Raw genomic sequence first — 14499 nt, 5'->3', positions numbered from 1 at the left:
CACTAAGCGAACGGTTGTAAGTCGAGGACTACCTGTACTTTATCACTTTTTTCCTTTTTTTTTTTTTTTTGGTCAAGTTTTTGACACTTTGCTAGGTGACTGGTGGTACTCGGATGTTGCCATATCCTAAAAGTGGTACAATGGGTGAAAAGGTTGAAAAGCCCTGCTCCAGACCACCGTTGAAAAATGGCCCTGCACTCGTCTCCTCCGGGAAGCAGATGTATTCAGGCATCTGGTGCAATTGGGGCCCTGTTGCAAGCACCCTTCCCCTCTCTTGCTGGGGCGGGGAAGGCCCAGCTGATATATTCCTGTGCTTGAGGACTGCCAGCCTCTCTTCTGGGCAGTTGCTCTTCTGGATGAGCAGCCTTTAGGAAGAGCCCTGTCCAGGGGAGGAAAGGCAGGAGATGAGTCAAACCTGAGGCTGATTCATACCAACAGCCTTCCCTCTCTCTCCTGCCATGCACATTGTCCTTGTTTCCTCCGGATACCCCGGAGAAGAGCTCCTCTCCATCCAGCCATGACCTTCTGGCTCTTCCCCTTTCAACCAGTTTCAAGTGAGCTTAAAGGCCGGCCGCACAGAGTGTGCAACTCCCAGCATTCAGTGAAAGGAAGGGGCCACAGCTGCTGCCTCCTTTCATTTGGCTTACTGCGTTTTTATGTTGCCCATCTCTCCCAGAGGTGACTCCAGGCGGCTTACAACCGAGTAAAGCCCCATCAGTGGCCCAGCACTGCATTGGAGGAAGGCCTCCCTTCTGCTCCTTTTCATTGCCACGAGCTGCTCATCTGGGGACGTGAACCACTAAGCAACAGCCTGCAGGTAACTGGCCTAAGTAAGTGGAAGAGGCTTGCGCAAGCAATGATGGCCAGTTGCCTGCTCCCCTCCCAGAATCATCTTCTGTTCACGAGGACCCCAAGTCCCAGCTGCCAGTTCTTTAGCTGATGTTGTCCTTAATATGCATCAGGTTCTGCCTGAGAGTCTGGGATGGCTTAATGCAGGGGTCCTTAACCTTAGTGACAGATTTTATCTTCCTGGGCTCCAAGATCACCGCAGATGGGGACTGCACCCAAGAAATTAAAAGACGCTCCTAGGGAGGAAAGCTATGACAAATCTAGACAGCATGCTAAAAAGCAGAGGCGTCACCCTGCCAACAAAAGTACATATAGTCAAGGCCACGGTTTTCCCAGTTGCAATGTATGGCTGTGAAAGTTGGACCATAAGAAAGGCTGAGCACCAAAGAATTGAGGCCTTTGAACTATGGTGCTGGAGAAGATTCCTGCGAGTCCCCTGGACTGCAAGGCGATCAAACCGGTCACTCCTAGAGGAGATCAACCCCGACTGCTTTTTAGAAGGCCAGATCCTGAAGATGAAACTCAAGGACTTTGGCCACCTAATGAGAAGGAAGGACTCACTGGAGAAGAGCCTAATGCTGGGAAAGATGGAGGGCAACAGAAGAAGGGGACGACAGAGAATGGAGTCACTGAAGCAGTAGGCATGAGCTTAAATGGACTCCAGAAGATGGTAGAGGACAGGAAGGCCTGGAGGAACGTTGTCCATGGGGTCGCGATGGGTCGGACACTAACAACAACCTCAACCTTGGCAACTTTAAGCTTTGCTGGCTGAGGAATTCTGGGAGTTGAAGTCCACAAGTCTTAAAATTGCCAAGGTTGAGCACCCCGGCTTAATGTATCGGCGCAGTCAATGTGCAGATCCAAGCAGTGTGGCCTTTTGCAACTGATGGATGGAAATTTGGTCACTGTGCAGGCTTTCCATGTGCTGACCGTGACCTTTTTGGTCTGGCACCCAGTGTGCTGATAACCACTGGGAGCACCACAGTCGGTTGATGCCATAATTTTTCAGTTTCGATTTTCAGATCTTGATACTTCGTGACCTTCTCTAATTGTTTGTCTTCTACTATCCGCTGATAGTATCACACCAATTATTCACACTTTCTTCATTTCAAGCACAATTATTTCTGTTGTGAGCCAAGACTTTATTGGTCTGTATTCAGAAATCTCACAATATTTTAACATGTTCCTTTTTTCCAATGCTATTCATTTATTATTAAATTTATTTGCTGCCTTTCTCGTTTTGAAGTGACTCTAAGTGGCTTACAAAATTAAAAGCATAAAACCATGAAATAAAGACAATAAAAATAGAATTACAATCCAAAATAAAGTTACACTTAAAATATGGGGAGGGAGGGAGCAGAAAACGGGGGGGGGGGGAGAGGGGATCTTCTATCTGTCCATTAACCATCTCCATCATGATACCCTCCCACGCCCCCCCCATTGGGTACCTTATGGAAAGTCAGAAGGTGGCAGCTGGTCTTGCCTCAGGGGGCAAGCTGTTCCAGAGGGTGGGAGCCATGGCAGTGAAGGCCCTTTCCTGGACCCTGGCTGATGGGGCCCACAGCATGCCTCCTCTGCTGGTGGATGGGGCGGGCAAGTCCCATGGGGTGAGACGTTTCCTGAAGTAACCTGGATCCATGTCATCCAGGGCTTTAAAAGTGATGACTGTATTGCATCCAGAAGCAAACTGGCAGCTCTATCCAACAAAATGAATAGAGAAAAGATTTTACACCTAGGTAGGAAAAAACAAAGGGACAAGTACAGAATAGGCCAAACCTGGCTCAAAAACTAACTGTGAGAGGGACCTTGGAGTCCCAGTGGGTGATCACTTAAACATGAGCCAGCCGTGTGGAGCAGCAGCCAAAGAAGCTAATACAATCCTTGGTAGTATAACCAGAGGCATAGAATCAAAATCATGTGAAGTATTAACACCGCTTTATAACACCTTAAGTAAGGCCACCCCTGGAATACTGCATCCAGTTTTGGTCACCACATTCCAAAAAAGATGTTAAGACATTGGAAAGAGTGCAGAGAAGAAGAACTAAGATGATTAAAGGCCTGGAGACAAAAACATAGGAAGAACGGCTGCAGGAACTGGGTATAGCTAGTGCCAGGGGTGGGCAACCTTGGCTCTTTTATGACTCGTGGACTTCAACTCCCAGAATTCCTGAGCCAGCCACGCTGAGGGGAAAGGGAGAGATTTCCAAGCTGAGCCATGCTGGCTCAGGAATTCTGGGAGTTGAAGTCCACGAGTCATAAAANATCTTCCTTTTAATAAAAATTATTCCTTTAATTAATTCTTCAGATACCCAAAATCTTTACCATTTCAGCAAGAAAAAAAAAAAAGAAAAAATTCCCACTTCCATAAAGTTAACAAGTAAATTCTATCATTTCATCAAACTACACCTATAAAAAATCATTTTGAACCCTTAATAAGGTTTACAACTTCAATTACTTAGTTGCTTAGTTACTTAGTTACTTAGCCCAGCTGATATATTCCTGTGCTTGAGGACTGCCAGCCTCTCTTCTGGGCAGTTGCTCTTCTGGATGAGCAGCCTTTAGGAAGAGCCCTGTCCAGGGGAGGAAAGGCAGGAGATGAGTCAAACCTGAGGCTGATTCATACCAACAGCCTTCCCTCTCTCTCCTGCCATGCACATTGTCCTTGTTTCCTCCGGATACCCCGGAGAAGATCTCCTCTCCATCCAGCCATGACCTTCTGGCTCTTCCCCTTTCAACCAGTTTCAAGTGAGCTTAAAGGCCGACCGCACAGAGTGTGCAACTCCCAGCATTCAGTGAAAGGAAGGGGCCACAGCTGCTGCCTGCTTTCATTTGGCTTACTGCGTTTGTATGTTGCCCATCTCTCCCAGAGGTGACTCCAGGCGGCTTACAACCGAGTAAATCCCCATTAGCGGCCCAGCATTGCATTTGGAGGAAGGCCTCCCTTCAGCTCCTTTTCACTGCCACAAGCTGCTCATCTGGGGACGTGAACCACTAAGCAACAGCCTGCATGTAACTGGCCAAAACAAGTGGAAGAGGCTTGTGCAAGCAATGATGGCCAGTTGCCTGCTCCCCTCCCAGAATCATCTTCTGTTCACGAGGACCCCAAGTCCCAGCTGCCAGTTCTTTAGCTGATGTTGTCCTTAATATGCATCAGGTTCTGCCTGAGAGTCTGGGATGGCTTAATGCAGGGGTCCTTAACCTTAGTGACAGATTTTATCTTCCTGGGCTCCAAGATCACCGCAGATGGGGACTGCACCCAAGAAATTAAAAGACACTCCTGGGGAGGAAAGCCATGACAAATCTAGACAGCATGCTAAAAAGCAGAGGCATCACCCTGCCAACAAAAGTACATAATAGTCAAGGCCACGGTTTTCCCAGTTGCAATGTATGGCTGTGAAAGTTGGACCATAAGAAAGGCTGAGTGCCAAAGAATTGAGGCCTTTGAACTATGGTGCTGGAGAAGACTCCTGCGAGTCCCCTGGACTGCAAGGCGATCAAACCGGTCAGTCCTAGAGGAGATCAACCCTGACTGCTCTTTAGAAGGCCAGACCCTGAAGTTGAAACTCAAGTACTTTGGCCACCTAATGAGAAGGAAGGACTCACTGGATAAGAGCCTAAGGCTGGGAAAGATTGAGGGCAAGAGAAGAAGGGGACGACAGAGAACGAGGTGGCTGGATGGAGTCACTGAAGCAGTAAGCGTGAGCTTAAATGGACTCCAGAAGATGGTAGAGGACAGGAAGGCCTGGAGGAACGTCGTCCATAGGGTCGCAATGGGTCGGACACGACTTCGCAACTAACAACAACTGGGAGTTGAAGTCCACAAGTCTTAAAATTGCCAAGGTTGAGCACCCCGGCTTAATGTATCGGCGCAGTCGATGTGCAGATCCAAGCAGTGTGGCCTTTTGCAATTGATGGATGGAAATTTGGTCACTGTGCAGGCTTTCCATGTGCTGACCATGACCTTTTTGGTCTGGCACCCAGTGTGCTGATAACCACTGGGAGCACCACAGTCGGTTGATGCCATAATTTTTCAGTTTCGATTTTCAGATCTTGATACTTCGTGACCTTCTCTAATTGTTTGTCTTCTACTATCCGCTGATAGTACCACACCAATTATTCACACTTTCTTCATTTCAAGCACAATTATTTCTGTTGTGAGCCAAGACTTTATTGGTCTGTATTCAGAAATCTCACAATATTTTAACGTGTTCCTTTTTTCCCCAATGCTATTCATTTATTATTAAATTTATTTGCTGCCTTTCCCGTTTTGAAGTGACTCTGAGTGGCTTACAAAATTAAAAGCATAAAACCATGAGATAAAGACAATAAAAATAGAATTACAATCCAAAATAAAGTTACACTTAAAATATGGGGAGGGAGGGAGCAGAAAACACGGGGGGGGGAGAGGGGATCTTCTATCTGTCCATTAACCATCTCCATCATGATACCCTCCCACGCCGCCCCCCATTGGGTACCCAAGCCACCTGGCAGAGCCAGGTCTTCAGGCCCTTATGGAAAGTCAGAAGGTGGCAGCTGGTCTTGCCTCAGGGGGGCAAGCTGTTCCAGAGGGTGGGAGCCATGGCAGTGAAGGCCCTTTCCTGGACCCTGGCCGATGGGGTGGGCCAGTCCCATGGGGTGAGACGTTTCCTGAAGTAACCTGGATCCATGTCATCCAGGGCTTTAAAGGTGATGACTGTATTGTATCCAGAAGCAAACTGCCAGCTCTATCCAACAAAATGAATAGAGAAAAGATTTTACACCTAGGTAGGAAAAAACAAAGGGACAAGTACAGAATAGGCCAAGCCTGGTTCAAAAACTAACTGTGAGAGGGACCTTGGAGTCCCAGTGGGTAATCATTTAAACATGAGCCAGCCGTGTGCCGCAGCAGCCAAAGAAGCTAATACAATCCTTGGTTGTCTAACCAGAGGCATAGAATCAAAATCACATGAAATACCGTATTAGCATCATTTTATAACACTTTAAGTAAGGCCACATCTGGAATACTGCATCCAGTTTTGGTCACCACATTCCAAAAAAGATGTTAAGACATTGGAAAAAGTGCAGAGAAGAACAACTGATTAAAGGCCTGGAGACAAAAACATAGGAAGAACGGCTGCAGGAACTGGGTATAGCTAGTGCCAAGGTTGCCTACCCCTGTATCTAGTCCAGGGGTAGGCAACCTTGGCTCTTTTATGACTCGTGGACTTCAACTCCCAGAATTCCTGAGTCAGCATGGCTGGTTCAGGAACTCTGGGAGTTGAAGTCCACGAGTCATAAAAAAAGCCAAGGTTGCCTACTCCTGATCTAGTCTAAAGAAAAGAAATAGGGCTGACATGACAGCAGTATTCCAGTATTTGAGAGGCTGCCACAGAGAAGGGGGGGGGGTGTCAAAGCGCCTGAAGGCAGGACAAGGAACAACGGATGGAAACTAATCAAGGAGAGAAGCAACCCGGAATCAAGAAGAATCTTCCTGACAGCGAAGTAGGCCGCGCACCCTTCCCCCCCCTCCTTCCCTCCCACCTTCGCAAGGCCGACACTTCCGGGATCTGCTCGCGGGGCTCGGCGGGGCGGGGCATGCGCTTGCGCGAGGGCGGTGGCGGCGTCGTCGGCGGGGTGTTGGGGCCGCGCGCTGCCGGCCATGACGCTGCCGGTCTTCTTCGGGTGCGCCTTCGTGGCCTTCGGGCCGGCGCTGGCGCTCTTCCTGCTGACGGTGGTGGGCGAGCCGCTGCGGGTGATCATCCTGATCGCGGGGTGAGGCCGGGGGGGCTGAGTGGGACGGCGCCGGGGGGGGGGAGGGAGAGCGGGAGGGCGGCGGCGGCGGCGTTGCTGTCCGAGGCTTTCATCCTTCCTTCCTCTTTCTCCCCCCCCAACCCCAACCCCGGCAGGGCCTTCTTCTGGCTGGTCTCGCTGCTGCTCTCCTCGCTGGTCTGGTTCGTGGCGGCCAAGGCCAGCGACCCGACCGACCAGGCGCTGCAGCGGGGGCTGCTGGTCTTCGGCGTGCTCTTCTCCGTGGTGCTGCAGGAGGCCTTCCGCTTCCTCTACTACAAGCTGCTCAGGTGCGGGCAGGGGGCGGGCGGGAGCACATGAATCAAGCCTTTGGTTCACTGTTGTATTGCCACTTCATTATCGCTTATCAGAAAAGCTGGAGGGGGTAGGAGAGCAGAGAAAAGGAAGCCAGCTTGTTTGGCTACTATAATAAATACTTCCCTGAATTGCTTTGCATTTCTGAAAATGAGCCTAGTAACCTGCCTTTTATTTGCTAATAAAAAGAGGCAAGAAGTGTTCACAAGAAGGTTGTGGGTGCTATTTGTTGTATCAGTCTGAACCCCCAAAGCTCTTGTGAGACACACACCCTTGTGCCTTCACCAAACTATGCAGGGATGACGGCGCGGCCTCTGGTCCCCGAGCGCGAATCGGGCAGCGCCAAGCCGGACTGGCCTTTTGGGGGGAGGAGGAGGAGGCAGCCCCCTCCATCCCTCCCCGCCGCCCGCTTCCCTGCCAGGTCCCGGGGTGGGGGTGCGTGCTGCCCGTCCCTCCTTCGTCCCGCCTGCTAGACGGGCAGGCATCCCGGAGCCTCGCCCTGCAGGTTGGTGGGCCCCGACGCCTTCCCCGGGACAGGGGCTGCTCCCGCAATTTGGCCTCCTGAAATCAAGTTTCCATATATGTGAACTAGGCTCCAGTTTTTTTTTTACCATCGTGGTTTGAACCCCGTGGTTGCTTCTTAATGTTTCTGCGGCACTTCCTTATTGATTCCTCAGATCCAGGAGAACCTTATCTCTTCCTTCTTCTAGAAAATGGAATAACCCATAGAAGGGAATATTTGTATCTAGGTTGAACTGTGGAGTCCTTGGTGTTCTCTGAGCTTGGCTGTTTTCTTGCAGACATTTCATTACTCAACTAGGTAACATCATCAGTGCTAGAAGGGAGCGGGCTTTGTGCTCTGATTAATTGTAGTGGCTGCCCTGTCAGTGTTGGTGTTTTGTTGGTAGTTCCTTGATTAGGCCTTTGTTTACTGTTTGATTGTTTGTGTTGATAGTTCCTTGATTGGGGCATTGTTTACCACTTGATTGTTTCTTTCCAAAAAATTTTTTTTAATTCATTTTGAAATATCCCCCCCGCATACAAATATAAACATACATTAATACAACTTTAGTATTATTAATTTTAACATACAAACATAAACGTTAATATTGCAAAACAGCCCGGCAACCCCCCCTCCCCGCGTCCGCCCTCTTTTCTCCTCCTTCAACCTCCCTACACATCCCACCTCCTTCCCTCTCCTCTTCCTACGAACACGGTTTAGGGGCGCTAACTGAGCATCAGCTCGGCTGCACCCCCTCCCCGCATCCACCCTCTTTTCCACTACCTACCTACTTCCCTCCTATCTCTCCTCTCCTCTCCCTCCCTTCGGACACGGTTTAGGGGTGCTAACCGAGCACCTTCTATATTTCTCCATACATCAATACTCCTAATTTAATACTCATTTCTACATTAATGCTCAAAATTATTTTATTTCTATTTCTACCCTCCCTCTCACCCCCACCCCCCTGATATTAATCCTGGTGTTAATCCCTGCTTGTCTAGGTGTTGCTTGCTGGTGAGGAAGTATTTCAGTCTTTCTGTTTCCTTTTTAATAATAAAAAAGTTGGAAGGGACCTTGGAGGAAGGCAGGAAACCCTACACCATTTCGGACAAATGGCTGTCCAGTCTCTTCTTAAAAACTTCCAGTGTTGGAGCATTCACCGCTTCTGGAGGCAGGTTGTTCCATTGGTTAATTATCTCTTTTGAATGGTACGTAAATGTTTTTTTCGATATGTACCTGTTGATGCCTGATTTGTCAGAGTGGCAGGCTTCCAGGACTTCTCTAGTGTTTTTGGATTTAACTTGGTCTAGGATGATCTCTGTTTTCCAGTTGAAACTATGGTTAAGTCTGTCCGTACGTTGTGCAATTAAGAAGTTTTCATCCTGTCTTCTGATTGCTAGTTGGTATTCATGGATGCACTCTGCTAGTCTTCTGCCTGCTGGTCCTACATAACGGCTGTTGCAGTCTTTACACTGTATGTTGTAGTACATGATTCTCGTTTGTTTCTTCTGGGGCTGCCGGGTCTTTTGGTTTACTCAGGATGATTTGAAGGGCTGTTCTTGGTTTGTGTGCTGCGCTGATTTCATGAGGTTGTAATAGTCTATTTCGTAGTTTCTGAGATGTTTTTGACATGTGGTAAAGTTATGCTTCTCACTGCTTTGTGAAAAGGTTGTACTGTATCGGGTTGAGTGGTCAGGCACTGTTTGATAAATGAGGGGACCTTGGTGCTCTCTTTTCTTGCAGATGTTTCATACCCTAAGTAGGTAACATCATCAGTGCTAGTAAGGAGTGCTGTTTGCTGTCTGTTTATATTCTGGTGTCTTGCCTGTCTGGATGGGTGAGGGCGACCTTAGAAGATTCTTCGATAGGGCTGTTTACTGATGGCTCTTTGGCAGTTTCTTAATTGGGGTATTGATTGTTGCTCTGAAGTTCATTTTGGAGTTAATCTATGCTGATCTGAGTGCTGATTGCTGGTGGAAAGATGCTGGAGTCTTTTCCTCTTTGGGGCTAGTTGATTGTCTTTTTTGTATGGTCTATAGCAGGGCTTTTCAACCTCTTCACCCATTGTACCACTTTTAGGATATGGCAACATACGAGTACCACCAGTCGCGTAGCAAAGTGTCAAAAACTTGATGACCCAAAAAAAAAGAAAAAAATGATAAAGTACAGGTAGTCCTCGACTTACAACCATTCGCTTAGTGACTCTTAGAAGTTGCAATGGCACTGAAAAAAGTGCCCCCCAAGCCACAGCCGAGCAAGACACCTGCCTGCCCACCCGGCGGCGCTCTTCCTCCTGTCTGAGGTTTTCATTGTGAGCATTTCTGTTGAGGATTGGCAGTGGGGGTGGGGTGGGGGGTGTTTGGTTTTTATCCCCCCCCATCTGCTGGGTGGTTGCAGCAAGTTTTGGTCACTTCACATGACCCTGGGACACTGTGATCATCATAAATATGAATCAGTTGCCAAACATCTGAATGTAAATCACAAGACCCTGGAGATGCTGCAACATTCCAGCTGATCGGCGCTTCTTCTGGGCTCAGCAGAAGGAACAGGATCAGTGCCGCTTTCTAGCTGATTGGTGCTTCTTCAGAGCTCAGCAGAAGCACCAGGATCAGCGCCAAGCTCCAGCTGCAGCCTGGCGCTGATCCTGGCGCTTCCACTGAGCCCTGACAGCCCAGAAGCGTCGATCAGCTGGAAAGCAGCACTGATCCTGGCGCTTCCGCTGAGCCCTGACAGCCCTGCAGCTCCAGCCATCTCTCACTCAGGCTTGTGCGGTGCTGCCACCAGTTCAGCTCATTCCCCTCCCCCACTACCACTTTTCTAGGATAGTCGCGTACCACCTGCCAGGTGCCAATGTACCACAGGTGGTACCCGTACCACTGGTTGAAAAGCCCTGGTCTATGTGTCTATTGATGGCTGATTTGTCAGAGTGCCGGGCTTCTAGAAATTTCCTGGCCTTTTTGGATTTGGCCTGGTCTAGGATTGTCACATTTTCCCAATTGAAACTATGGTTAAATCTGTCTATATGTTGTGAAATTAAATAATTTTTCATCATGCCTTTTGACTGCCAGTTGGTGTTCATGGATGCCTTCTGCCGGTCTTCTGCCCGTTTGTCCTACATAGTGGTTGTCGCATTGTATGTTATGGATGACTCCTGTTTTTTCTTCTGGGGTTGCTGGATCTTTGGGTTACTTAGGAGACTTTGAAGGGCTTTAGTTGGCTAGGCTGATTCCATGTGGTTGTAGTAGTCTGTTAGTAGAGATCAAAATTTGGATGTTCATATTTATGATGCTTGCAGTGTCCTGGGGGTGTGTGTCTTGTGATCCCCCTTTTGCAACCTTCTGAGAAGCAAAGTCAGTGGGGAAGCCCCATTCCCTTAACAGCCCTATTACTAACTTAACAACTGCAGTGATTCACTTAACAACTTTGGCAAGAAAGGTGGTAGAATGGGGCAAAATCCACTTAACAACTGTCTTGCTTAGCAACAGAAATGTAAGGAAGGCCCAGTTATTGTCATGAGTCAAGGAGTACCTGTATCTACCCGTGTTTCCCTGAAAATAAGTCCAGGTTTTATATTATTTTTTGCTCCAAAAGATGCATTAGGGCTTATTCTCCAATTAGGTCTTATATTCGGGGAAATACAGTACTAAATGCATCCATCTGGCTGACGATCTTAACTGGGGCTTATTTTGGGGGTGGAGCTTACATTACGAGCGTCCTGAAAAATCATGTTCGGGCTTATTTTCCGGTTGGGTCTTATTTTCAGGGAAATGGGGTAGTTAGTGTGGCTGGTTTTACGACAGATTTGCGCCATGTCCTTTGCTGTAGAGGCTATCCAGGAACAGTTGGTGTTTTGTTTCCTTCTTCCTTTACCAGGGCTATATTCTTTTGAAGATGATGTTGGTTGTTTTATGAATCTTCCCTAGTAGTTCCTTCTCCATTAGGATGGTGCGCAGGAATGCTGTAGTTCAGTGATGGCGAACCTTTTAGAGACCGAGTGCCCAAACTGCAACCTAAAACCCACTTATGCATCATCGAGTGCCGGGTGGGTGTGGCCCGTTGGGTGGGTGTGGCCCATTGGGTGGGCATGGCTGCAGTGGTAACGGCAGACTGGGTGGGACTAAAAAGTTCAATCAATCAATTCCAACTTTGCAAGAACTTTTTTTTCCTCCTCAAGAAGTTGAAATTGACTGATTGATTGAACCTTTTTTTTTTCTACATGGCAGCAGAGCCTAAAGTGAAAAGGTTTTATGAAACCCAGCTGAAGGCCTAGGACTGGGGCGACGATGCGCGTGCCCACAGAGAGGGCTCTGAGTGCCGCCTCTGGCACCCGTGCCATAGGTTCGCCACCACTGATAGAGGGTTTCTTGCATTACAGTCTCCGCTATGACTCCTAGAAGGGCTGTCCCCAGGAGGTGTCCTCAGAAATTGCGGGGCGATTGGTAAACCGGTCATTGTACGGACAGATTGCCAAGCACCCAGATCCTGGCTAGCACGGTGGCTGGACACACACTTTCCAAGGCTGCCATCACTTCAAAGGATTGTTAAACAACTACGGCTCATAAATGGTCATAAATGGATGGAGCGTTATCTGTAACCTCTTTATCTTTTGCTCGGGTTCTTGACCTGTAGTGGATTTTCTCCATGGTGATTTGTTTCTCACCAGATCTTCTAGCCACTGCACCCATTTTCCCTGTGGCTGATTTCACACAACTGTGTTGCTGGTCATCATCTCCTCCTCCTTCCTTTCACTTTTCTTAGTCTTTTCTAGAAACTGACTGACCTGTGTAATTCAGCTCCACGGGTCCCAGGCCCACGTTCTTCTTCTTTTTTTTTTAAACTTCACATTGTTTGACCTCATTTAGTTAACTAAACTAGAATTAACAGATGAAAGGAAATGGAAATTTTATATAAAGGAGTATCTCGTCTGTGTGCCTGCGTGTGCGTGCACACACACACCCCAACTTTGAAGCCACTTCAAAGCAAGGGGGAGTGGCTTGGCCCCACAGACCTGGCCTCAGACTAGGGCTGGCCTGGTGCACAAAGCCAGGGGACCAGCCTGCACCCACAGTCAAGAAGGCTCCTTCTGGGCCAGGAGCAGCCTTTTCAAGTCCATGGGAGAAAGAGGAGATCCAAGCCTGCAAAGGGGTGCCAGCTTCAGCCCAGATGATCTGGAACTCAGCCTGTGCTTCTCCTCCCCCCCCCCCCCCAGGAAGGCGATGGAGGGGCTGCTTGCCCTCAGTGAAGATGGCTGCTCTCCCATCTCCAATCAGCAGATGGCCTACGGTACGTTTCCCAAGGGAGGGCTCAGGGGTCCCTGGGCAAAGAAGGTCGTTTAGGGACTCCACTGGGATCCCTGCAGAGGGCAGGAGGGGGGCCAGGAATCCCTGGGGTGCTGGGAGAAGAGCTTCAAGCCAGGGCCCTGCTGGTGAGTGCGTCTCCCAGCATGGAAGGAAGCCCCTTCCCAGGTCCAAAGTGGACAGGATAGGGGCGGGAGGATGTGGTCAAAGGTCCTGCTGGGGGTTGGGGGATAGATCGGCCCTTTTGGGCCCGGCTCAGGCCAGCACCTCCTGTCTCCACAGTGGCCGGCCTGGGATTTGGACTCATGAGCGGCGCTTTTGCCATGATCAACCTGCTGGCGGATTCTCTGGGGCCTGGCATCGTGGGCATCCAGGGAGACTCCCAGCTCTACTTTTTGACTTCAGGTACAGCTGTCCTTGCTTGGGGGGGGGGTGAAAAGCCTTCTCTAGCCCCTCCCCTCACTGTCTCTGTCCCCACAGCCTTCATGACTCTGGTGTTGATCCTGCTGCACACCTTTTGGGGCATCATCTTCTTCCACGGCTGTGAGATGCGGCGCTGGGGGGAGGTGGCAGCTGTGGTGCTCTGCCATCTCACCGTCTCTGCCCTTGTGAGTAGCCCTAAAAATTGGGTGGGTGGGGGGAGGACAGGGACTACTAGGCTGTAGCCAAGATGCACCTTCCAGGCCTGTCTCTGCTTTAGCTGCCCCAATGAATGGACCCAGGTCCCCTGTGGCGGGGAGGATCTTGGTCCTCGTGGCATCTTAGTATTGTGATAGCCGAGATGTTGCCTTGCATGTGGCCCCTGGGAATCCAGGGCCCCAGCCTAGCAAGGCAAGCCCCCCCCTCTTCCTGCAACAAAGTCTGCAGGAGGGTCAGCCCCTGGCCAGCAGCTTACAGGCCATGGGGTGGGGTGGTTGTAGGCAATTCCACCTCCTCTGTGCAGTTGTGGTGCCCCTCGGTTGGGCTGCTCTCCAGCCTCGGAGAGGCAGAGGGCTTCCCACTTCGTTTCTGGGGACCTGCAGCCCCCCCCCCCCCAGGCACAGAGACCGGGGTGGGAGAGGGCCACCTCTCTGTCAGAGGCCAGCAGGGAGGGCTGACCCCCCCCATTGTTTCTGCTTGCAGACCTTCTGGAACCCGGTCTACCTGGGCAGCCTTTTGCCAGCGTACCTGCTCATGGTGGCTATGGCGGTGTGGGCCTATCATCTCTCTGGAGGCTCCAAAAAGAATCTGCAGCACTTCCTCCTGTGTAAGTGCCCTTCCAGCTCCTGCCCAAGGTCACCTCAGGTCCCCCTCCCCACTGGGCAGTTGCCCCTGGGGTAACCCCTCCCCCCCAGCCAGCTGGCTCAGCCCTTTCCAAATGCTACACTCCATTTCACAGGCCTACGGACCTCACCCCAAGCGGGATCCTGAGCCTTCCGGCCACGTTGCAAGGAAGCTGGGCCCCAGACTCCCTGGAGGGCATCTGATGATTGTGCCCTTGGAACGCGGAGGGCCAAAGATGGGACCAGGGCCGCGGAACGGGCACCCCCGCCCAACCAGCCCCAGGAAATCTGTCTGCACGGTGCCATTTCTTCTTGAATCTCACTGCATTTGGCTGCTGACACTTGCTCTGGTGGGAGGGGGGAGGGGGAGGGGTGTTGGCTGAGCAGCCAGGCGCTCTCAGAAGCGGGGAGAGAGCGCCCAGTCTTACGGTGCTCGAGAGCCGGGAGCAGAACAGAGCTGTGGCTTCCCGTCTTAAGTAGTAGTACCAATAAAGAGACTGGACCAAAA

General features: G+C 50.1%; 1 protein-coding gene across 1 annotated transcript; it reads left to right on the top strand.

Moving 5' to 3' along the window:
• Window positions 1-6479: 6479 nt before the first annotated feature.
• Window positions 6480-14499, top strand: LOC107287343 (gamma-secretase subunit Aph-1b-like). The gene is made up of 7 exons (XM_015815847.1): window positions 6480-6600; window positions 6735-6905; window positions 12642-12715; window positions 13012-13134; window positions 13210-13337; window positions 13852-13975; window positions 14108-14499. The coding sequence occupies exons 1-7, from the start codon at window positions 6488-6490 to the stop codon at window positions 14137-14139; spliced, it is 765 nt and encodes a 254-aa protein (XP_015671333.1). The 5' UTR covers window positions 6480-6487; the 3' UTR covers window positions 14140-14499.

Source organism: Protobothrops mucrosquamatus, unplaced genomic scaffold (assembly GCF_001527695.2).
Source record: "Protobothrops mucrosquamatus isolate PMUCROS unplaced genomic scaffold, P.Mucros_1.0 scaffold379, whole genome shotgun sequence".
NCBI classification, from domain to species: domain Eukaryota; kingdom Metazoa; phylum Chordata; class Lepidosauria; order Squamata; family Viperidae; genus Protobothrops; species Protobothrops mucrosquamatus.
The sequence above is the reverse complement of the archived record's forward strand: the minus strand, read 5'-3'. Positions and strand labels throughout refer to the sequence as shown.